The 25212-nt window shown below is 42.7% G+C and overlaps 1 protein-coding gene across 5 annotated transcripts in view; it reads left to right on the forward strand.

The window, feature by feature from the left end:
* Positions 1-25212, forward strand: part of LOC125458832 (heat shock factor protein 1-like) — a 114552-nt gene that overhangs the window by 83762 nt on the left and 5578 nt on the right. For 4 of the 5 annotated variants that reach the window (XM_059651413.1, XM_059651415.1, XM_059651414.1 and 1 more), the window contains 6 exons: positions 4573-4733; positions 6156-6263; positions 12126-12324; positions 21789-21944; positions 22074-22193; positions 24877-25006. In XM_059651413.1, the coding sequence (XP_059507396.1) occupies positions 4573-4733; positions 6156-6263; positions 12126-12324; positions 21789-21944; positions 22074-22193; positions 24877-25006 (874 nt within the window). The remainder of the gene's footprint in view (positions 1-4572; positions 4734-6155; positions 6264-12125; positions 12325-21788; positions 21945-22073; positions 22194-24876; positions 25007-25212) is intronic. The other variant, XM_059651416.1, reaches the window with a different exon arrangement.

Genomic DNA, 25212 nt, shown 5'->3' on the forward strand with positions numbered 1-25212 from the left:
CATAAATTAAAGAATAAATTTCACATAAATTACACATGCTTCAAAAATAAAGTTAAAGGTAACAATTTGTATCATCGATAGCCACAAGTGAGATGCCTGAAGACTGGAAGTTGGCTAATGTGGTGCGACTATTTAAGAAAGGTGGTAAGAAAAAGCCAGGGAACTATAGACTGGTGAGTCTGTCATGAGTGGTGGGCAAGTTGTTGGAGGGGATTCTGAGGGACAGGATTTACATGTATTAGGAAAGGCAAGGGCTGATTAGGGATAGTCAACATGACTTTGTGCACGGGAAGTTATGTCTCATGGACTTGATTGAGGTTTTTGAAGAAGTAATGAAGAGCATTGATGAGGGCAGAGCGGTGGATGTGATCTGATTGGACATTCTATAAGGCATTCGTCAAGGTTCTGGTTAGCAAGGTTAGATCACATCGAATACAGGGTGAACTTGCCTTTTGGATTCAGAACTGGCTTGAAGGTAGGAGACAGAGGTGTTGGGGGAGAGTTGTTTTTCAGACAGGAGGCCTGTGGCCTGTGACCGGTGATGTGCTGTAAGGGTCAGTGCTGTGTCCGCTGCTTTTCATCAGTTATATAAATGATTTGGATGTGAATATAGGAGGTATGGATGGCAAATTTGCAGATAACATCAAAATTGGAGGTGTATTGGACAGTGAGGAAGGATACCTCAAAGTACAATGGAACCTTGATCAGATGGGCCAATGGACAAAGGAGTGGCAGATGGAGTTTAATTTAGATACATGTGAGGTGCTTCCTTTTTTAAAAGACAAATCAGGGCAGGACTTATACACTTAATGGTAAGGTGCTGGGGAGTGTTGCTGAATAAAGAGACCTCGGAGTGCAGGTACATAGTTCCTTGAAAATGGAGTTGCAGGTGGATAGGATAGTGAAGAAAGCATTTGGTATGCTTGCCTTTATTGATCAGTGCATTGAATATTGGAGTTGGGCCATCATGTTGCAGCGATACAGGACATTGGTTAGGCCACTATTGGAATGCTGCATGTATTTCTGGTCTCCGTGCAATGGAAAGATGTTGTGAAACCAGAAAGGGTTCAGAAAAGATTTACAAGGGTGTTGCCAAGTTTAGAAGGTTTGAGCTATAGGGAAAGGCTATTTTTCCTGGAGTGCCCCAGGCTGAGCGGTAACCTTATAGAGGCTTATAACATAGAACAGTACTGCACAGTACAGGCCCTTCGACCCATGATGTTGTGCTGACCCGTTGTCCTACTCTAAGATCAAGCTACCCTACATACCCTATATTTTACTAAATACTACTTTATAAAATCATGAGAGCATGTATAGGGTGAACAGCCAAGATCTTTTCCCTAGGCTAGCAGACCCCAAGACTAGAGAACATGAGTTTAAGGTGAGAAGAGAAAGATTTAAAAGGGCCAACTTTTTTATGCAGAGGGTGGTGCATGTAAGGAATGAGCTGCCAGAGGAAGGATGGAGGCTGGTACTAGTACAACATTTAAAAGGCATCCGGATGGGTATATGAATAGGAAGGGTTTAGAGGAATATGGGCTCATGTTGGCAAATGGGACTACCTGGTAGGCATGGATGAGTTGGACTGAAGGGTCTGTATCCATGCTGTACAGCTCTATGATTATATTTTCTTACTCTGCTTTCAAACATATTCTCCTTCAGCAGTACCAGGCTCTGTTAAGATGAGTATGATCAATTTTACTGATTAATGACATGGCTATGATTGCTTCCACCCAGGAATGTTATCCCATATACATGCAGGCATCTATGATTACAGATGTCTTTTACCCATAAGTACAATGAATGCAATTGCCAGTTGCAGGGGCTGACATCGTTGACAAGTGCAGTCCACATCTCCAAGTAAGAAGAAACACTTTAGCCACTCCAAGTCTGGTTGTAGCTTTTTTATTTTCTTTGCATGTCTGCGTTTCAGATGAGCATGGAATTGAGCTTCACAGACTTGTAGGCTGAGGCTGTTAACTTAGCTGCAATGTCTGAAACTTCAAGTTCTTTTCTTCCTTGCACTCCCTGTGGACCCAATCAGTTTGGGGTTTTCACTCATTCCCACCTAATTCTTTCACTCCTGTCTTCATTTCCTGAGATCTTGGCCTACAGGTTAGCCATGCCAACAATGTGATGCACTGTCCCCATTAAAGCCAGCATGGTGCTGACCATTGATGACCAAACATCCTCCTCTCTCCACCCTGTGACACATTCCTGGCTTTCTGTCTGCATTAAGAGTCAAGGCAAGGCAGAGATTTTGTGAGCATACAAGCAGGGCAAATAAAGAGCCCTAAGGTGCAGTCTGCTCCAATGTATAAGATGGGTGCCAGTCCCTTGTGCAAAATAGCATGGTAGCAGCATTACAATGCAAAGAGTTGGTGTGCTCCAAAGTACAGTATTGAAGTTGATAACAGTATTCTCTGTGTGTTGGAGATGTTGATGTGATGAGGCTGGTGTGTGTCTGATGCCAACCTCCATGAGCCGAGGGTGCAGACAGTCACTGTCCATGGAATTCCCCCATAAGATATTGGGGGATCAGTTTGGCAAGCCAACCGACCACAATATTGGGGGAATGCTGGTCAAGGTGGAGGAGCAAGCATGAGCTGGGGTCACCAGGTACCCTCTCAGACTTTCATGTGGAAAATTGTCACTCTCTAGTTTCTCCCTCCCACATGGGAGAATAGCAAGTTGCATACAAATGAAGGCAGAATGAGTAATACTGAGATATTGTTGTGTTAATTGGTTATCCGCTGCACACTGTGAGATTCTTGTCTCATTGCTCAAACTTTGGGTGCAAAGTTGGACTTTTATCATTGTTGAGAATGTTGCTTTCCATTCTTGCCCTACTTTTCCAATTGACTTACAATAATGTTCATGTCATTCAGGAGCTGGGAGAATTCCACTTCTAGCCTTTAGAAAGTGGTGAGAGGTTTGGTCAGTACAATTGGAACACTGTCCTTTTCCTTCTCTCCACTTAAATGTTTCATTTATTTTTGAAACTGATGGCCCATTGGCAAATTTACTGCCAGTGTGGTACTGAGCCACAGAGGCCAAAATTCCTTCTTTGGTCTGTGCTGGTAGTGACTGTTGTGGATTATAAAATTGACCATTCTGCAATTCAATCTGTATTGTTGAATTAGTGGCAACTAAATGTCATTAATGAGTGCCATTTTGGGGAGATCTGAATGTTCTCACAGGTGTATAAGTGTAATATATTTTAAAAATATTTCTAATAAATTAGCCTTAATTTTCAGGATGTTAAGCTAACAACAAACTATAGGGATGGCAGTATACTGGCACTGTCACTGGATTGGTAATCTAGAGACCTAGGCTAATGGTCTGGATGCTTGGGCCAAATCCCACACAGCAGTGGTGGGACTTTAAATAATAAAACAGGTCTAATGATGACCATGAAATGATTGTTGTAAAAACTCATCTGGTTTACTGGTGTCTTTAGAGAAAGAGATCTGCCATCTTCACCTGGTCTGGCCTGTCTGTGACGACAGACCCACAGCAATCTAATTGACTCTTAAATGCCCTCTGGCTGAAACAAGCCATTCAGTTGTATTAAACTTCCTCAAAGCCTAAAGAAAGGATAGAGTAAGTAGGAATCGGGGTGGGTCTCAAATAACCTGTCCACTGGTTGGAGTTATTTATTCCATAAAAGGAAGATCATTATGTTAATGGAGTCATTTCAGCTCTAGGATATCTCTGCAGGAGTTTCACAGGATAGCATCCTAGGTCCAACCCTTCCCAGCTGTTCCATCAGTTTGACTTTACCATCATAAGCTCAGAAATGCAGATGTATACAGCTCCATTCACAACCCCTCAGATCCGAAAGTAGTCTATGTCCAAATGTAACAAGATGTGGACACAATTCAGACTGATAAGTAACAAGTAACATCCATGCCACACAAGCACAAGGAAATGACCATCTCCAGCAAAACTCTGCCGATTGCAAGAGTAGTTTCATGGTAACCTGGTGAAATGCCACCTCTTGCATTCAGAATTTACAGAAGGCATAGAGAGCCCATGATGAGAGGCAGAGCCAATGGAAATTAAGAAATAGCATATTGATTTGTTAAGTCTTAAATTTATCCATAAGATAAAATTCACCATAATGTGCAATTGCTATTTGGGCTAGTATAATTTATCTTCTTGTCCTCTGTTATCATGGAATATTTTGTAGGAAAATGTTACTGTTTGGCATGAGTGTTGAGGTTTGTTTTGACGGTTGTTGTAAATGATTATTACCTGACATTTTCTTTTCTGCAAATGACTAGATTCTTAATTTGTCTTCAACCTATTGTGGCAGAATGTTCATCAGTTCCATTGGTCATCTTCAGTCACTTCAACATAATTTGTGACTATACCTAAGACAAATGGAGACAATTAATCTGAAGGATGTACATTTAATCCAACAGGAATATTTATAATATTTTATGTTTCTGTTGATGAACAGTGTATTGTTTTTATTTTTCTGTTTTATTAGTAATAACATAAGATACAACAGATTGTTTGATAAATCTAGTAGCCAGACTTTTCTGACCATCACTGTTTGTTTCTCAGGCTGTGTGTTTGCTGTTCAAGTAACAGTGAAGGACAGTCATTTGAATGCAACAGAAGGAGAAAATGTTACTTTGCAATGTACATACACAACTACGGAGAACTTGTCTAATCTGAACATCCAGTGGACTTTCCTTGGAACCACTTCCCAGGAGCACACACAGGTAATCCTTCTCAATTCACTGGGAAGATCCTGAGCCCTGCTAATGCCAACATAAGTGCAGAAAAATGGATGCATGTGTATTCTACTCCTCACCCCATTGATAATCCAGCACCATGATGTGAAGGGCAGCAACAGATACTTGTGTCACCATGGACACAGTGTCGAATGCCCATGAAAGGAGGAGAGCTTGTTACATTGGGCAAGCTGGTTCATGTTATTGGACCACATACGAACATAGGACCAGGAGCAGAGCATTCAGCCCCTCGAGTGTCCTGCTATTCAACAAAAATATCTTTCACTCCAGTTTCTGCCTTTAATCTATCCTTGATACCCTCATCTAAAACTACTCTACAATTTTCTGTCTTAAAAAATTAAATTGATCTAGTGTCCACAAATTTCTCAAGGACATAATTTCATTTTTTTTTAAACAAACACTTGTACAAAAAAGTAATTCCTGATTTTACTCCTGAATTGTTTGGCTCTAATTTTAAGATTGTGTCCCCTCGTTCTAGGTACCACCTACAGGAAATAGCCTCTGCATGCCTACGCAATCAAACATTTCCATTGTTTCAATCACATCACCCTGAAATCTTCTAAGTTTGGGGAATATCAAAACTCATGCAGAGGAATATGAACAAAAGTTCAATTGGCAAGAATAATGCTATCTGATGTGGGATGTGTGAAGTAAAGCACTGGGGAAGGAAAAATTCGTTATTTTTTTGCACCCAACCACATACCTACACATACAATTCTATTCCTTCAACCCCTGTTTTTGTTACCATAATTTAACCTTCTAAACCCTGTGTCAGACTGGCACTTTAAACTCTCCTTTCTGAAATGCATTTCCAAAAGCCAGGTGTGATGTGTCCAAACATCAATGGTGAAAAACTGAGGGTTCAAAACAGGTACCTGGGGACTACCAATTACAGAACCCCTCAATGCCTGCTCTCAGCACCCTGCCTCCAAATCTGCTTCTAACTCATGCCTTCAGTTCCATATGCTGTCCCCTGTTTTAACAACAACTTGTGCAGATTCTTAGCAGATGCCTTTTCCAAGTCCACATCATTTCTTCGCTGCCTGCCATCCCATCTGAAATAAAGGCAAGATATTTTCAACACTATAATCCTAAGGCACAATTACAAAAAAATTTGAAAAACGGTGATTAATTCATATGCAATTTCTTACCAGTTGCTTTTAATACCCGAGGTGAAAGCCATCAGGTCCTGGAGATTTGTTCATCTTAAATCCCATGTTATTGAGTTAGTGAGATCAAAACCAATAACTAACCACTGCCAGTCAAGATTAATTCAAAGCAATAAAATGGTTTAAATCAATTTAAGTGGGATCTTCACTCGTATAGCATGACAGAGTGTAAGCTTTTACATAGTCAGCTATCCAACCAGCACATTTCTACCAAATCCAGCAGACCTCCTGTGCTACTGGTTACAATGTGGATGAGAGCAGCGTGATGCACTGCCCCAAGACGGTACACATGTTTGATAGACGAGGATTTTGTAGCTGGCAACACCAGGTAAGTTCTGTCTCCGTGTTGAGCACAGGCCACAGTGCAGCGCAAAATAATTAAACAACTCTGTATTCTCCATCCTGAATGTTGAGTCCACAGAATGCAGTATGATAAGAGATAGAAAGAAAAGTATCTTGGAGCAATAACATTTGCAAACACGTTTGTTGTTCATGAAAAGAAAATCTCATCTCAAGCTTCATTTAAACTGTGCACCAACATAATAATTCTCTGAAATCACTTGTACGTTTTTTTGGGAGGGTGAGAAGTTAGGATGGCATTTTATGATGGGGCATAAAGAAGCTACAAGAAGGCATAGATAGGTTGACTGAGAATGCAAAAACTTAGCAGAAGTAGTTTAATGGAGGAAAGTGTGAGGTGAAAGTTGAAGTTGCCATGGGGCTGTTCTCTCATTAGAGAGAGGCAATAGTGGTGGTTTAATCTGAGGGTTACTACACCTCAGGTGAAGGAGAGTTTGAGAAGGTAGTAACCTCAGCTGGTGTAGGAGTTGAACCCATGCAGTTAGTATCTGTCTGCACCACAACTGAGTGAGTGGTTGTGAGGTTGTGCACTTTGCTAGGAAGAATCAAAGGCAGACTATTATTTAAGTGGAGAACCATTCTGAAAAAAAATTACAGCTTTGAGAGATCTGACTGTTCTTGTGTATGAAATTCATAAAAGTTAGCATGCAAATACAGCAAGTATTTAAAAATGTGAAAGTGATTTTGGCTTTTATTGCCAGGGGTTTGGAGAGTAAAAATAGGAAACTCTTGTTACAACTATACAGAGTGTTGCTGAGGAAGTGACCTTAGTTATATGTTGGCCCAGCAAGAGATTATCAGATTCTTATGACTGGACGTTAAAGCCACAGTTAAATTAAGTCCTATGGAGATGATAGAGAAGGAAAATTCTCTCTGATGTGATTACTTCAAAGTATGATTTTATGATGACTTGGATTATATTTTTAATATATGTATCAAAAACCTTAAAACCATTTGATATATTCTATTATAATTTCTTTTGTGTAATATACTTATGTTTTATGTTAAAACCAAGTTTGCCCAATTGCTTCTCAGTGAGAGACTACCTCACTGAAACCAAAGAAAATGATATATGAAGTGAGATTTCAGTCTGAGATCTGACTTATACATCAGCTGGGATTATAACAATAAAAATTAGCCAAGTTTAGCTAAAAATGAAATGCAAGTGTATGTAAATAAAGTAGCTACAGCTCACCAGCAATTTTCAGAATTTGTTGTTTTAGATCCTAAGAGAATAATCAGCAATGTATTTCTCAACTGAGTGAATCTGGTTTTCCTTTTTGCTTGATAGTACTCACACCACTCAAGGGAGTGCAAAGTCCACCCTTTACTTTGGAGGTCAAGGGCACTTCTGAGTTGCATGCTTCTGCCAGGTTATTTTGTGAAAGCCGGGACACACACACATATCATGGATCTGTACAGAATACATTTACGGCTCTTGGATTTCTTTCTTAGTGCGCTTTTTGCTGACTTGGAGGCTTCCATCTTAAGTCTCCTTTACATTGCTGTCCCAAAGCGTACTCACGGACTTCAGTACTGACTTACAGGTTGCCACTTCTGTGCTGCTCATATTGTTGTCTTAGCTCACAAGCCTCCAAGGGCTGCATTGCTTGTTAGTATAGAGATGGGAGGCAGGTAGCTTGTCACAGTAGAGAGTACTGAACAGCCAAGGGGATGCACATTTGCCACAGTATGCTAAGTCAATTATATGCCAGCAATGGACACAGCAAAAACATCTCCTTCAAGCAAATGATCATGTGTAGAAATCAAAGGGGAGCATTCTTAATAGGTGAAAGGGACACCACAGTCAGCCGGATGTACCACAACAGTCAGTCAAGTGACTCTCCCTGCTCCAGTCCAGGCCATTGGCCATGGTCAGTCAGACACTTTGTCCTACAGAGTATGCAGATCTGTCCTTGTAAGCTGGAGATTTGGCCACAGTCAGTTCTGCAGGCCTAGTTTGGAATCAAGTAAATAGGTTCAAGGATTGATTATGCTGGAAGTGGATGGAAGAGCTGTTAATGGTGATGCAGGAACAGGAGAGGTGATGAAGTAGCAACAATGAGTGAGAAGGAAGCACAGATGCAGGCCAGTGTAACAGTTTGTTAGGAATGAGGTGAGTGAGAGCCATTGAGTGGACATGTTGCATACAATAGTGAGAGGTGAAGACCATGAGCCTGGGTGAGAGGTGTGTGAAGTTGCAGAGTTAGAGTGAGTGATAGCCCAGTGTGAGGTGGCAAGCAGAGATGGCATCACTTATCTTTGCAGAGTGCAGAAGATAATAATCCTTTCTTTCTGCTCTGCTGAACTTCCCATTAAACTTAGGCTATTGCACTGACCTGGGCTACATTTGGGGTCCAGGCTGTCTGTGTCTGATGATGGCCCTGTAGCAAAAAGGACTGCCTTCTCCTTTCCGTGTTACACGTAGATCCCTGGGAAGCTGCTCATGAAACAACAAACGAACTTTCAGCTCGGTGATGTCCTTGGAGATAGCTGTGAAGATCATTGGGTCAGTTCTTTGTTTCTAATGCCTGAAGTTGTATATTGTTAGGCTTTAAATTTGACCAAAATGGCAGAATCCCAAAAGAAGCCTTCAGCAGAGAGGTCTTCCAGCTCTCCAGCTACATGATTCACTGAGAAAGGTTCCCACGTGCTTGGTTACCTCAGTAATGAGGGGCACAAATGGAAGATTGAGTGAGAAAAGTCACTCCCAGTCCTGGCAGAGTGAGTGACTCAACAAAACACTTTAACTGATACTGAGAAAATTTCACCTGAGTGTAACCAAGATATTTCTATTTCTGATATTGTTTTTTTTCTGACTGTTGACTATGTGTCTGCTATTGCTGAATAAGGAACATTCTTTTTTCTGTTCATAATTGCACAATTGGATTGGGCTGAGAGAATCTACTTTCAGTGTAGTTGGGGTAGAGAAGAAATTTTCATCTCACTGATCTGAACTGAGTTTATCCCATTCCCATCAAGGCGACAGCCAAGTTCTTACACCCTACCAACCTCCGGATACAACGCATTATCCTCCGACACTTCCGCCATTTACAATCCGACCCCACCACCCAAGACATTTTTCCATCCCCTCCCCTGTCTGCTTTCCGGAGAGACCACTCTCTCCGTGACTCCCTTGTTCGCTCCACACTGCCCTCCAACCCCACCACACCCGGCACCTTCCCCTGCAACCGCAGGAAATGCTACACTTGTCCCCACACCTCCTCCCTCACCCCTATCCCAGGCCCCAAGATGACATTCCACATCAAGCAGAGGTTCACCTGCACATCTGCCAATGTGGTATACTGCGTCCGCTGTGCCCGGTGCGGCTTCCTCTGCATTGGGGAGGCCGGGCGGAGGCTTGGGGACCGCTTTGCGGAGCACCTCCGCTCGGTTCGCAAAAAGCAGCTGCACCTCCCAGTCGCAGGCCGTTTCCGCTCCCCCTCCCATTCTCTTGGTGGCGTGTCCATCATGGGCCTCCTGCACTGCCACAGTGATGCCGCCCGAGGGTTGCAGGGGCAGCGGCTCATGTTCCGCCTGGGAACCCTGCAGCCATATGGTGTCGGTGTGGACTTCGCCAGTTTCGGAATCTCCCCTTCCCCTACTGCATCCCTCAACCGGCCCGGTTCGTCCCCTCCCCCCACTGCACCACACAGCTGGCCCGGCTCTTCCCCCCCACCCGCTGCGTCCCAGAACCAGTCCAACCTGTCTCTGCCTCCCTAACCGGTTCTCCCTCTCACCCATCCCTTCCTCCCACCCCAAGCCGCACCACCCGCTACCTACTAACCTCATCCCGCCTCCTTGACCTGTCCGTCTTCCCCGGACTGACCTATCCCCTCCCTACCTCCCCACCTACACTCTCTCCACCTATCTTCTTTACTCTCCATCTTCGGTCCGCCTCCCCCTCTCTCCCTATTTATTCCAGTTCCCTCCCCCCATCCCCCTCTCTGATGAAGGGTCTTGGCCTGAAACGTCAGCTTTTGTGCTCCTGAGATGCTGCTTGGCCTGCTGTGTTCGTCCAGCCTCACATTTTATTAGCCAAGTTCTTACCTGCTGTTTTACTGGAAAGGCAAGGAGATTAAATTGTACCTCTCTGATAGGCATATTATGTGGTTTTTGACCTTTTAACCCCTAACTTTCAGGTTCCTCAAAGAGCTTATCCAATAATTGTTATTGTTTTTAATCACACATGGAAATGAATAAGCCTGTAAAGCCTTACTTATTTTGAATGGCTTCTTTATCTTCTTGGGAAGGAGGAGTGATACAAAGTGCCTAGCGCAACCCAAATGTGCAAACAATTATAACTTTACATAGCAAAAGGCAAACGGTGCTCTTATTAATTCAAATTCAAACAAAGAAATTCAGTATTCCACAGCTCTATGATCAGCCTTTTTATCACTCATTCTAAATCAAATTTATAAATGATAACTACACTGAGGTGTGTTACGCGCAATTAAAATACAACACTGAATTCCTGACTGCTGGGAACATCTCCTCAACAGTTCACATATTACCTTGCTTCTCCCTGTTTGTGTTGAACTGATTGTCTTTCACAGTCTGTTCTACTTTAGTGACTGTGTTTTCCGAGGAAATGCAAATTATTAAAACCATGTGAAATGATCTAAACTGATTACTGCCCTCAAGATGCTTAAAGCAATATTTTTGTAGCTAGCACAAAAATATTAAAGTGTATGCATTAGTTAGCTCAGATTTCTAATCATAATGACAGAGCTGAGAGATTATAATTATTAGGAAACATCAACCAGGCTAGGAATTCTTCTGCGAAAGAGAAGGTGAGAGATAACTTGAGTGAAGTGGAAGATTATGATTAGATAAACATAGAAAAGGTATCTCCACTGGTGGTTAAGACCAGGATTAAGGACTAAAAAAGTCTGTGAGGGAGCTCAGGTGAAGTTTTCTTTCAACTGTAAGATAGTGAGAATATTGTGACAGGAGGCGGCACAGTGGCTCAGTGGTTAGCACTGCAGCCTCACAGCGCCAGGGACCCGGGTTCGATTCCTGCCTCGTGCGACTGTCTGTGTGGAGTTTGCACATTCTCCCCGTGTCTGCGTGGGTTTCCTCCGGGTGCTCCGGTTTCCTCCCACAGTCCAAAGATGTGCAGGCTAGGTAGATCGGCCATGCTAAAATTGCCTGTAGTGTTCAGGGGTGTGTGGGTTATAGGGGGATGGGTCTGGGTGGGATGCTTCAAGGGGCAGTGTGGACTTGTTGGGCTGAAGGGCCTGTTTCCACATTGAAGGGAATCTAATCTAGTTCTTCTAGGTTAAGTGCGTAGCATAGGTGAAAATTAAAGTCATTATAGGATTTCTCCCTCATTAGAGATAGAGAGACAACTCGTGGTGGTTTAAGATGAGGATCACCACACCTTAGACTATCATTCGTAGTAACTTCACTCAGTGCAGGAATTGAACTCTGGCAGTATTGACTTCATTCTATATTACAAACCAACTGTTCAACAAACTGAGCTAAACCAGCTCCAAGTAGAAGCTAGCTAAATGTCAAGGAATCAATGGCTAGATAAAGAGAAATCAATAGTAATCATACAATGTGACATAACTCTAAAGCCTGAATATTTTTAATTCCAGAATTAGCTCAATGCCAGAAATGGATTAAACATCTAAACGTCAGAACAGCAGTCCCCAGTATTTTTCTTGTTTTGTAATTGAGCTTCATGTGGTGCATTATTAAATTAGTGTTGTCTGGACCGAATCAGGGGGTAGTTTTGTGCTGGGAGGAAACAATTCTGAGTTTCTGATTAGTATTAATCCTGTGTCTTCCTTTGTATTGTAACTTTGCCTGTTTTCATTTACAGATATATTATTCTGAAGGCAAACAGACTTACATAAGCAAAGAGTTCAAAGGCAGATTACTGGCTGCACAAACCCCAGGAAATGCATCTATTACCATCAAGAAGCTGCGCCCATCTGACACTGGGGATTATCTGTGTGAAGTTGATAATCCACCAGATTTCGCAGGCACTAACATCAGATCAATAGTGCTCACAGTATTAGGTAGCTCATCAGTTACCTGTATAATTTTCTTGTCACCATTTTTCATTCAATTTTCAGCTCTGACGTCATCAAATTGATTTTTCTTAAAAATGTGTTCATGGGGTGTGGCCATCCTCGTTCCCAGTTTGCTCTGAGTCTGCAATGATATATAGGCCAGAGCAGGTAAAAAATGGCTGATTTCCTTTCCCCTAAACAATGAGTGAACCAGCTGGATTTTTGTGACATTCATAAGGCTTAATTAATTGCTGTTAGGCTAACTAGATTTGTTTTTTTTTTAATTCAGATGTCACTATCTGCCATTGTAGGAGTTGAACCCTTGTCTGCAGACCATTAGTTAGGGCTGTGAATCACTAGCCCAATTGCAGTACTTTTGTGTTACATACTAGAACCTGCCCTGCCTCTGTTATCCCACACCTACACCCAACTTGTGGATGAGTATTGAATCAGCAAGGATTCCTCACATCTCAGGAGGGAGTGGTTCATTACATCTATGACTTCAGCAGGGGAGTGGACTGTGAAACGAGGCTGGGAGATGTACAATAGGCAGCTGAAATGTCCACTCTCCCTAATAGTGCATTGCTCTGCTGAGAAAAACTGCACAATGTGCTGTCTCTCACAGTTCAATGCTGTCCTGGAGGAAGATTAAACATTTCAGGGTAATTTAGCAGTCTATATGCACCCTGAAACATTGAAGGGTTACCAATGATGGAAGAGTCAAAAGGAAACTCCTCAGAATTCCTGCACAACATTCAGATGAGATAATAAAATGTGAGGCTGGATGAACACAGCAGACCCAGCAGCATCTCAGGAGCACAAAAGCTGACGTTTCGGGCCTAGACCCTTCATCAGAGAGGGGGATGGGGTGAGGGTTCTGGAATAAATAGGGAGAGAGGGGGAGGCGAACCGAAGATGGAGAGAAAAGAAGATAGGTGGAGAGGAGAGTTCAAGGCCGAAGAGATTACAAGAGAGTTGCAATGGGAGAGAGATTCCCTGAGGTTGGTCCGGAGGGAGGAGGGTAACTTCTTCAGGTTAGGCAGCCCTGGAAGAGGCTTCGCAGTGAGGTTAAAATTGTATCAGTGATAATGGGAACTGCAGATGCTGGAGATGCTGCTGGGCCTGCTGTGTTCATCCAGCCTCACATTTTATTATCTTGGATTCTCCAGCATCTGCAGTTCCCATTATCACTGATACAATTTTAACCTCACTGCGAAGCCTCTTCCAGGGATGCCTAACCTGAAGAAGTTACCCTCCTCCCTCCGGACCAACCTCAGGGAATCTCTCTCCCATTGCAACTCTCTTGTAATCTCTTCGGCCTTGAACTCTCCTCTCCACCTATCTTCTTTTCTCTCCATCTTCGGTCCGCCTCCCCCTCTCTCCCTATTTATCCCAGAACCCTCACCCCATCCCCCTCTCTGATGAAGGGTCTAGGCCCGAAACGTCAGCTTTTGTGCTCCTGAGATGCTGCTGGGCCTGCTGTGTTCATCCAGCCTCACATTTTATTATCTTGGATTCTCCAGCATCTGCAGTTCCCATTATCACTCATTCAGATGAGGTTTGCTGACTGAAGCCTGAAGAGATTTAGTGCCACATGATATTGGTGTACTGACTCACTCTCTACTGCTGTTTTCTTAAGGTCAGTAGGACAGCTGGTGTGTAGATAGCTGAAGTGGGAATCACCCAAAGATATCAAGCATAAAGTCACATAGATAATGAGACATGTATTCAGCAAAGCAAAGAGTTAAAAACTAAAAATAGCAAGAAACAGTTCTCCTTTGTAGTAAGCAGAGGGTGCTTGCCAGATTACCATCAGAATGTTAAACAATTAAATAAAATCCAAAGCAGTGTTCATTCATTCCATAGGTAGATTTGAATGAGATTCTCTCTGGCCTCTTAGCCTCACAGATGCATTTCTGAAGAAGGGTCCCAACCCAAAACGTCATCTTTCCTGCTCCTCTGTTGGTGCCTGGCCTGCCGTGTTCCTCCAGCACCACGCTGTGTCATCTCTGGCTCCAGCATCGGTAGTTCTTACTATCTCCTTGCTCCGTCATGCTGTCTTGGATGGTTCTCCTGTCAATGTTGTGATCCTCACCTTCATCCTCTAAAACATTCTGCTTCCAGGCAAGGGCCTTTTCACAGCCCTGAGTGTGAGGACCACAGCTTGCAACCATGATGTAGGATATCCTTTTAGGGGATACTGCAAGGCTCCACCAGGACAATATAGACATTGAAACTTTATTTTTAGGAGGCTTATGGTCTGTCCACAATGGGCCTCATGGAAGCACAGGCAGCATTGAATCTACATTCTGTGTCACTTTGCGGTTTTGTCAAAGTAACATGGGCCATGTTTGGAGGTTGATGCCTGTAGCCTTTCCTGTTCATGGGTTAAGGTCCTTGGAAGGACTCAGCAAGCTATGTGTATGTAAAAGTGATGACAGCACCCAGGATATCTGGTGCAGACCTGAATGATTTCGCATTTGTGGCCACAGGTTATTAAACATTGGTAGAATGGAAGCTTTTTTGATAAATTTAGCAGTTCTAGGGCACTCTCAAAGCAACAGGGTGCAGTCAAGAGCACACTGCACCTGGGGGAAGCCAGCAATGGAGGAGAATCCCACAGGGTGAGTTGCTTTACTTTCCTTATCATAGGAGAAAGATATGATCAGTTGCGATCTAGAGAAAATGTCTTCAGTCACAGGGGTATTTATGGGCTGAAGCTTGGGAGATGCTACATGGAATTCCAGATGCTCCTTGAAATGTGCTGCTGGCTGAAAAATTCAGGAATGCTGATAGGATTGCCTTGCAGTACTTATGAGTGCAGGTGCTGCTCCAGATTGGTGAGAGTGACTTGGGACACCTTTAATCAGTCCCTGCACTCTCTTTCAGGCCATTGAAGAAAATGACAGTGAGGCCTGTAGATCTGAGGTCTTCACATTCTCTGCCACTTCTGTCGTGGATTTACACCTGCTATGTCTCTCTCTCTCTCTCTCTCTCTCTCTCTCTCGAGGTTATGCAACGACTGCTGAAAGTTGCTCTTCTTACTTGGCTTGTTGATGAAGTTTTAATCGCTGAGTCCTTCTACATTGTCTTCAGAGTTGCATCAGGGCCACAAGGGCGTCAGCCATGGAAACAATCATTAAGTGAGATCCATGAGCAGATCATCCCTGGGAACTGTTAGAAAGATAATTCACTTTAGTCGAGGGAACGCACGTGCCTTCACATCCGTCACATGTCACAGCATGATATGAAGGCTTTCCAAGTGTCTCACTGTCATACCTCGATAAGGGCCATTGAGGTATATCACTTTATCCAATGCACTTTTCAAAACCAAAGTTTGCATACTATTTTGGGAATAGAATTCTGCCAGCAAGCCACCTTGCCCGCAGCCCCTCCCCACAAAAAAGCAGCGCTGCCTTACCTATCACTGACCATGCCCTTCAGCATTGCAGTTCAGTGTGTGAAAGTGGCAGCTGTGAAGCATTGTCTCTCATGGTGAAGTATAGAATGTGTTTGTGAAACAGAAAATTTAGGTGGCACTTTTTGTATTGTCTCATTGTATTTGCCTAGCTGACATGTAATGGTTATGATTGTTTGAGGCCATCATATTTAATCCACATTCTTGGATAATGAATGATCAGCCAATTAAATACAAATTGAAACTAGATGGGTGGCATTATTGAATCAGTGGAGGCATGATACTGTGATTAGCCATATCCAAAAGTTATACTCTATTCCCCAAAGAAAAAAGTAACTTAATCTGTGAGTAAGCGTCACTGGGCTTGAAATGTTAATTCTGCTGTCTCTCCACAGCTGCAGCCAGGCCTGCTGAGTTTCTCCAGTCACTTCTGTTTTTGTTTAAGTAACATACTCTGCTTGTTTTGTATGCACTGCCAGTCATCTTGTGTAGTTACTGTGTAGCTACCTCCTAGTACGACATGGCGAGGTTTCAAGTTTGTTTTATTATGAATAACTTGCAAGTTCTGGCTGTGACATGTAAATTACTCCCTTCTCTCATGTCCCTTTTAGTGTTGCTGTCCCTGTTATCCCTATGACCTTCCAGCTTTTCCCTTTATTCACTGAGCCCGTTTACATTACTCCTAATTTCCCCACTTAACTCACAGAGCCCATGATGTTTTACGCTTCCTTGTTGGCCCCAGGTGGAAAGCAGAGACCCTGTGACCTGTCTGTACCCTGCTTTCCAGATTTTCACCCCTTAAACCTTGATCCTCTTACCAATAAACAACTCATTTGTCTCGGTCTTAAGTATGTTCAATGACTTGGTTTCTACAGCTTTCCCAGGACTCCATGCACTTTCCTTGATAAATACCCTATTACTGAGCAAAACACCAGGGAAGATTGTGACTCACCCCCTGGACAGCCCTGGCTGATCAAAATCCCAGGCCCTGGTTTAATGTCTCAATAGAGCCCTGATTATCCTAACTGTAATCCCTAGATTTGTTGCACTTGGCAACAAGAACGCACACCTCAAGCCTCAATTTGTGCATAGGAACACACACCCTGATCTTCAAAGTAAAGTGCAGGAGAGTTGAAGTGGTAGATGTGTTGTACGGCAATAAGATCAATGGGAAAATGTTGAAGTCACTGTTTGAGGATTGAGGGGAAAATTGCAAAAACGTTGTAAGAATGTGAGGAAGGCATGGTGGCTAAGTGATTAGCACTGCTGCCTCACAGTGCCAGGGACCCAGGTTCAATTCCACCCTCAGGCACCTGAAGTGTGGAGTTTGCACATTCTCCCTGTGTTTGTGTGGGTTTCCTCTGGGTGCTCTGGTTTCCTCCCGCAGTCCAAAAATATGCAGTCTAGGTGGTTTGGCTATGCTAAATTGTTCATAGCATTGTGAGTAGATTAGGTGCGTTATAGGGGGTTGGGCCTAGGTGGGATTCTCTGAGGGTTGGTGTGGACTTGTTGGGCCTAAGGGCCTGTTTCCACACAGTAGGAGTTCTATGAATTATAACACACCATGTATAATTCTTTAAGTTGGCAGGATTTGTGGTCTATCCAGGCCTCTGAGTATTCTGTAAGTTTCAATCAGATTCCCCACCCCCCGCATCCTTCTAAACTCCATTGAATATAATTTGACAAGCCCTTTATCCCCAGGGACCATTCTAGTAAACCTCCTCAGGACCAAGGTCAGCTCATCCTTCCTGAGATACAGGGCCCGAAAATGTTCACAATATTTCAAATGCAGTCTGACCAGAGCCTTATACAGCCTCAGCAGTACATCTCTACTTTTGTTTTCCAGCCCTCTTGAAATAAATGCCAACATTGCATTTGCCTTCTTAACTGCCAATGAATCTACCTGTTAACCTTAAGAGATTCCTGAACTCAGACTCTCAAGTCCCTTTGTGCTTCAGATTTCCGAAGCTATTCCTCATTTAGAAAATAGTCTGTATCTAGACCAAAGTGCATAATCTCACACTTTCCCACATTGCATTCCATCTGCCATTTTTTTCCCATTCTCCTGGCCTGTCTAGGTCCTTCTGCAGCCTCCTGTTCCTCCACCTATCTTTATGTCATCTGCTAACTTAGCAACAATGCTCTCAGTTAATTCATCCAGTTTGTTAATGTATAACAAACAGAAATTGGCTCGCTGAAAGAAGACAGAGGGTGGTAGTTGATGGGAAATGTTCATCCTGGAGACCAGTTACTAGTGGTGTACCGCAAGGGTCGGTGTTGGGTCCACTGTTGTTTGTCATTTTTATAAATGACCTGGATGAGGGCGTAGAAAGATGGGTTAGTAAATTTGCAGACGACAGTAAGGTCGGTGGAGTTGTGGATAGTGACGAAGGATGCTGTAGGTTACAGAGAGACATAGATAAGCTGCAGAGCTGGGCTGAGAGGTGGCAAATGGAGTTTAATGCAGACAAGTGTGAGGTGATGCACTTTGGTAGGAGTAACCAGAAGGCAAAGTACTGGGCTAATGGTAAGATTCTTAGTAGTGTAGATGAGCAGAGAGATCTCGGTGTCCATGTACACAGATCCTTGAAAGTTGCCACCCAGGTTGACAGGGCTGTTAAGAAGGCATACAGTGTTTTAGCTTTTATTAATAGAGGGATCGAGTTCTGGAACCAAGAGGTTATGCTGCAGCTGTACAAAACTCTGGTGCGGCCGCACTTGGAGTATTGCGTACAGTTCTGGTCACCGCATTATAAGAATGGTGTGGAAGCTTTGGAAAGGGTGCAGAGGAGATGTTGCCTGGTATGGAGGGAAGGTCTTACAAGGAAAGGCTGAGGGACTTGAGGCTGTTTTCATTAGAGAGAAGAAGGTTGAGAGGTGACTTAATTGAGACATATAAAATAATCAGAGGGTTAGATAGGGTGGATAGGGGGAGCCTTTTTCCTAGGATGGTGACGGCAAGCACGAGGGGGCATAGCTTTAAATTGAGGGGTGAAAGATATAGGACAGATGTCAGAGGTAGTTTCTTTACTCAGAGTAGTAAGGGAATGGAATGCATTGCCTACAACAGTAGTAGATTCGCCAACTTTAGGTACATTTAAGTCATCATCGGACAAGCATATGGACGTATATGGAATAGTGTAGGTTAGATGGACTTCAGATTGGTATGAAAGGTCGACACAACATCGAGGGCCGAAGGGCCTGTACTGTGCTGTAATGTTCTATGATTCTATGATTCTATAACATGAATAGATTTGTTCCCAACATTGTCTCTTTCAGAACTCCACTGGTCACCAGCTGCCTTCCTGAAGAAAACTTCCTTATCCCCACTCTCTGCCTTCTGCCAGTCAGTTAATCACCCATCCATGCCAGCACCTTGCTCCTAACACCATCAGCTCTTATCTTATCCAGCAGCCTCCTGTGCAGCATCTTGTCAAAGGCCTTCTGGAAATCCAAATGGAGCATGTCTACTGGCTCTCCTTTGTCTAAATTGCTCCTCAAATAATACCAAAAGATTTGTTAGGCATGACTGCCTCTTCACAAAAATATTTCACTATGCACTTCCAAGTGCACTGCAATCCCATCTTTAATGGTGGACCTTAAAATCTTACCAATGACCGAGGTCAAGCTATATGGCTTATAGTTTCCTGTCTTCTGCCTCCCCCTCTTCTTATACAGGAGTGTTACATTAGCAGTTCTCCAGTCCTTTAGGGCCTTCCCTGATTCCTGAAAGTTCATCACCATTGCCCCCACAATCTCCTCAGCTATCTCCTTCAGAACTCCAGACCTTGCAGTTTCCCCAGCACCTTCTCCTTAGTGATGGCTATGACACTCACCTCTGAACTCTAAGCTGCTGGTAAAAATGTAAAGAACTGTGGATGCTGTAAATCAGGAGCAAAAACAGAAGTTGCTTGAAAAGCTCAGCAGGTCTGGCAGCATCTGTGAAGAAAATAATTAGTTAACGTTTCAGGTCCAGTGACTCTCCCTCAGAACTGAGAGTTCTAAGCATTTTGTCCCACTGATTGTTAATGTCTGACTGAGCGTTCTGAGCAAGGGTCACCGAACTCAGAACATTAACTCTGATTTTTTTCTTCACAGATGCTGCCAGACCTGTTGAGCTTCCAGCAACTTCTGTTTTTGTTTCTGAGCTGCTGGTATCTTCTGTAATTTAGATTGATACAAAGGACCTATTCAGTTCCTCTGCCATTTCTTTGTTTCCCATTTCTACTTCTGCAACTTCATTTTCCAGCCATTCAACGTCCTCTCTTGGCTGTCTCACCTTTTATATATCTAAAAAACAACTCCTGCAATCTTTTTTGTTACTAGTGAGCTTACTCTAATATTTCATCCTCTTTTCCCTTTTTGGTTTTTTAGTTGCCTTCTGATGGTGTTTAAATCCCCAGACTTCCCACTAATTGTTACCACATTGTATGCTTTTTGTTTTGCTTTTATGCTGTCCCTGACTTCCCCTGTCAGCCATAGTTGCCTCATCCCGCCCTTAGTAAATTTCTTCTTCCATGGGATGAATTTCTGCCGTGCCTCCTGAATTCCCTCCAGAAACTTCTGCTGTTGCTGCTTCAGAGTCTTCCCTGCCAGTCTCATCCCCCCTCCAATCAACTCTGGCCAACTCTTCCCTCATGTCTTTGTAGTTACCTTTACTCAATTGTATTACTGTTTGTAATCTGATTCCATCCACTCCCTCTCAAACTGCAGGGTGAATTCTATCACATTATGACCACTACCCTATAGGGGTTCCTTCACCTTAAACTTCCAAGTCAAGTCTCTGCTATTACACATCACCAAATCCAGGATTGCTTGTTCCCTAGTGAACTCTACCATTAGCTGCAGCAAAAAAAGAACCATCTCAGAGGTATTCTACAAATTTCTTTTCTTGGAATCCACTATTAAACTGGTTTTCCCAGGCCACTCCTTAATCTACAACCCTTAGCCCCTAGGCCCCAACAATCTAACTCATGAAATCCAAGCTTTCTTATTCAGCATTTTGGCAATTTGTATTCTATGCCCTGGAGTCTTGAAAATGACTATTTGTAGTGTTTTTGTCTCACTGATTGATAATGTCTGGCCCAGGACATCTAGAAACTTCAAATATAATGTAATTTAGTGAGAACATTAGTTTAAACTTAATACTTGGCTCTTGAAATCCATTGACATACATCTAAACAATGCTCGAAGACTATTAACTTGGAAGGACCTGGTTTAGGATTCACTGTTTTCCCCTATATATTTCATAATCAACCCTTCAGAGATGTTATTATATGTCTCTTGAGCAAGTGAGACTTGAACCAGGGACATTACTGTTGCGCCTGGAGATATTTTTAGTCAACCTGCTCCGATGTGTTAAGACATAACTCTGGAGGAGGTGAGAGTTTATCTAAGATCATCTGGTTCAGAGGTAGGGACACTCCCACTGTACCATAAGAGCTCTCCTCATTTTCCTCTAGTCATGATTCCTAAATTTCCCTCTCTACCTTGCCAGTTCTATAATCTTGTTACACTGTCTCTGGTCTCCAAATGTTGCTGTCAATTGCTCTACCCTTTATGTATATTTAATGAGTAAAGAGAATAAATTATAAATAATGTTTGTGTTGAAGATTCTGATAGATTTGACCGAGTTCTCTGACTCTAGATGAAAAAGGCGATGTGGCTGACTGCAGTTTTGAGCAGCATAGAACTCAGAGGAAGAAAACATGCCCATTTCTATTTATAAAGATTTTCAATTGCTCTTTGTTCCTGATGACGATTACATCAGAAAGCTGACACTATATTTTTAAAAACTTTGTAAAAAGTATTCTTCGATGCTTAAATTTAATTCATGCATTATTTAAATTACTATGGAGAGATAATTCTTTCCTGCTAAACTCTCACAAGTGGATCATCATTCTCATTGAGAGTGAAACACAAATTAATAAACAAGAGTCAGCAGAACAATTTCACACCGAACAAAAAATTTGGTAACTCGAAATGTTCTATCATTTGCCTCAATAATCTTCCTGTAGTGCATTTCAGTTAAAGTACTTTAATTTTGTTACAGTTCCACCCTCAAAGCCAAAGTGTGGTATTACAGTCCATCCTGCGAAGATGAATGCAGCAATATTATCCTGTCATTCTGACCAAGGAGTACCAACTCCAAGTTATCACTGGGTGGAAAATGTAAACAATGTTCATCAAAATATTTCTGGCTACTCTGGTAAGAATCAAAAACAAAGTGTTTTCAATACTCAACAGTACAGTAACTAAGTTAGTTTATTTCTTTAAAATTTTCCCATGATTAGTCTTCTCACCGATTTTCTCACCATTTATTTTGTTTATCTTTCAGACCCAAGAACTGGACTGTTGACCATTTCAAATGTTTCACAACATGAACATGGTGTTTACCAATGCACAGCATCTAATAACTTGGGAAACGAGACATGTACTATTGATCTGTCAACACTCTGTTAGTATACTTAAGCCTTTGTTAAACATGAGCATATAGAGTGAATGGAAAAGCTTGTTAATATGATCAATGTTAATAAGAATAGAAATTGTAATGATTGTAACAAGGTTAGCCAGGTGGCCCTCATAGAATATGAGGTCCCTGATTAAGGATGTTAATCTGGCCCAATCAGGGAGTCCTCGCTGATAGATATAAACAGGAGTGTCAGAGGTTCTGTTCACTCTGAGAGCTGGCTCTGAGGGAGCTGGATCACTGTCGATCTCCATGTGTAACTAAATGTTGACTCGGTGAAGGGATACCAGCCTCTGTGGTGTTATCTCAGAACCAATTTCAATGAACAGTAGAGTAGTGCAGATTAGTAAAAGCAAAACATTTAAGACCAAAGCAGAAATTTGTGGCTTCCTCTACATTGGGGAAACCAAGCGGAGGCTTGGAGACCGCTTTGCAGAACACCTCCGCTCAGTTCGCAACAAACAACTGCACCTCCCAGTCGCAAACCATTTCCACTCCCCCTCCCATTCTCTAGATGACATGTCCGTCATGGGCCTCCTGCACTGCCACAATGATGCCACCCGAAGGTTGCAGGAACAGCAACTCATATTCCGCCTGGGAACCCTGCAGCCTAATCAATGTGGACTTCACCAGTTTCAAAATCTCCCCTTCCCCTACTGCATCCCTAAACCAGCCCAGTTCGTCCCCTCCCCCCACTGCACCACACAACCAGCCCAGCTCTTACCCCCCACCCACTGCATCCCAAAACCAGTCCAACCTGTCTCTGCCTCCCTAACCGGTTCTTCCTCTCACCCATCCCTTCCTCCCACCCCAAGCCGCACCCCCATCTACCTACTAACCTCATCCCACCTCCTTGACCTGTCCGTCTGCCCTGGACTGACCTATCCCCTCCCTACCTCCCCACCTATACTCTCTCCACCTATCTTCTTTTCTCTCCATCTTCGGTCCGACTCCCCCTCTCTCCCTATTTATTCCAGTTCCCTCTCCCCATCCCCCTCTCTGATGAAGGGTCTAGGCCCGAAACGTCAGCTTTTGTGCTCCTGAGATGCTGCTTGGCCTGCTGTGTTCATCCAGCCTCACATTTTATTATCCAGAAATTTGATGTCAACTTTTAATAGTAAGTTTTGAGATGCAATGTTGTAATCCAGATGCAAAAGTTGCATTATGCATTTTTCACAGCTAGACTTTATTTGTTGCTCTATGTAAGCACAAAAGAAGAGTGACAGCTTGCACTAGAAGTAAAGGGAGAAATGTGCCAGATTGATTTGTGGGATTGAGAGAAGTGAAGAATGAACCCAATGAGACCTATTTCAACCTCAATGGTTTGGACGAGTCAAATTAACTGAGATGAAAAGGACAGTGGAGAAAAGGAGGAGAATTGTGAGAGGAGAGAATGCCACAGTAAATTGGGATTAGCTGTACAATTATCAATGAGAGTGTTAGAAGTAGGAGAATGACTATTGTGATGACTTTTGGGTAACTTATGGTGTGTGAAAATCTAAATGTTAAACGACCATTTTAAAACGATTGTGAAGTATAAGGATATCACGTTAATTTACTAACAATGGGGAACTGGTTCACTCCGTTGGCTGGACAGCTGGTTTATGATGAAAAGTGGTTCCTACAGCATCAGCTCAATTCCTGCACTAGCTGAGGTTGCCATGAAGTGTTCTTCTTCTCAGGCTCTCCACTCACCCTAGGTATAGTGACCCTCAGGTCCACCAGTCATATCTCTCCCTCTCACTCTCTCCCTGTCTCTCTCTTTCCCTCCCTCTAATGGGAGAGCAGCCCTATGGCCTGGTAAGACGACAATGACTCTTGCATATTTAACACTTTCTGGGAGACCGTTTCTTCACACCTCTAATTTCATGCCATTAATGTCTGAATTTCTTCTCTTCAAGCTTTTACTTATTATCTTTTCATCCTGCAATGCAATTCTTCCTGCAAAAATACAGAATGTTGAGTTTCCTTATTCTGCTACTTCACTTCAAATATCATAAGATTGCAATCTTGGCTTGCCACTGTTTGTGAGGCATTTTCAAAACAAAGCATTAGTATTTTCTAGCTAGTTTTTTACGCTATGTAAGAGTGACCATTTGGTATTACTGAACTGAGTATTGCTGAGAAATAATACACATTTTGTCAAAGCTTTTTGTCTTGCACTCATCAGAGCAATTCACAAGTATTACTAAAGTAAAGAGAAAATAACATTTATAATATATCAGAGGAATGTACTGATTTGTTGACAAGTGGACTCTGATTTGCTGCCATTGAGAAAACACAAGCTAGAGGATGATTGACAATCAAGTGCCAAGCTTTGTTCAAGTTTTATACCAGGCAGGTTGACTCTAATTGGTCAAGGCATGCCCTGAGAAATGAACAAGAAAATATGTGTCATTTATTTTGTGTACCTGAAACTGGTGCAATGTGTACATATTCTTTCTGTTTGCAAAGAACAATGTCCAGTCGACTAATATATGTAATGTCGAGTATGTGCAAGTATGCGACACTGTGAATCCAACTCCCAATCCTGGACTAGCTGTCAGCATAATGTTTCACACATTCTGGATTCATATCTAATGTTGGTTGCATCAAACATCTGCCAGTGGCCTAACAGGATCAAATTATTTACTGACTGCTCTTTATCCTCATTTTCTTCTTTTTACTGTAGCTTCTGAGAGCGATCACATTATAGGAGCCATAATTGGGGCAGTTCTGGCCGCAATTGTGATTGGAGCTATTGTCTGGGTAATTACAAAGAAGAAGGCAAAGAAAAATGCGGGGAAAGATACTGAATTTCAGTGAGTGTTATTTTCAATTCTATTATTCATAATGTTTCAAACGTTACGTTGCAGGAAGGTTTTTTTTCCACCTGTGTTTAGTTAGTTGTTATCAACTCAATAACAAAACAGAGAGGAAAGCATTAGGTTTTATCCATTCTTAGGAATATGCATCCGTCCAGTACCTGAATGTTTGATTATTTCGGAACATCCCACAAACAGTTCCC

This window comes from Stegostoma tigrinum, chromosome 15 (genome assembly GCF_030684315.1).
Source record: "Stegostoma tigrinum isolate sSteTig4 chromosome 15, sSteTig4.hap1, whole genome shotgun sequence".
Taxonomy (NCBI): domain Eukaryota; kingdom Metazoa; phylum Chordata; class Chondrichthyes; order Orectolobiformes; family Stegostomatidae; genus Stegostoma; species Stegostoma tigrinum.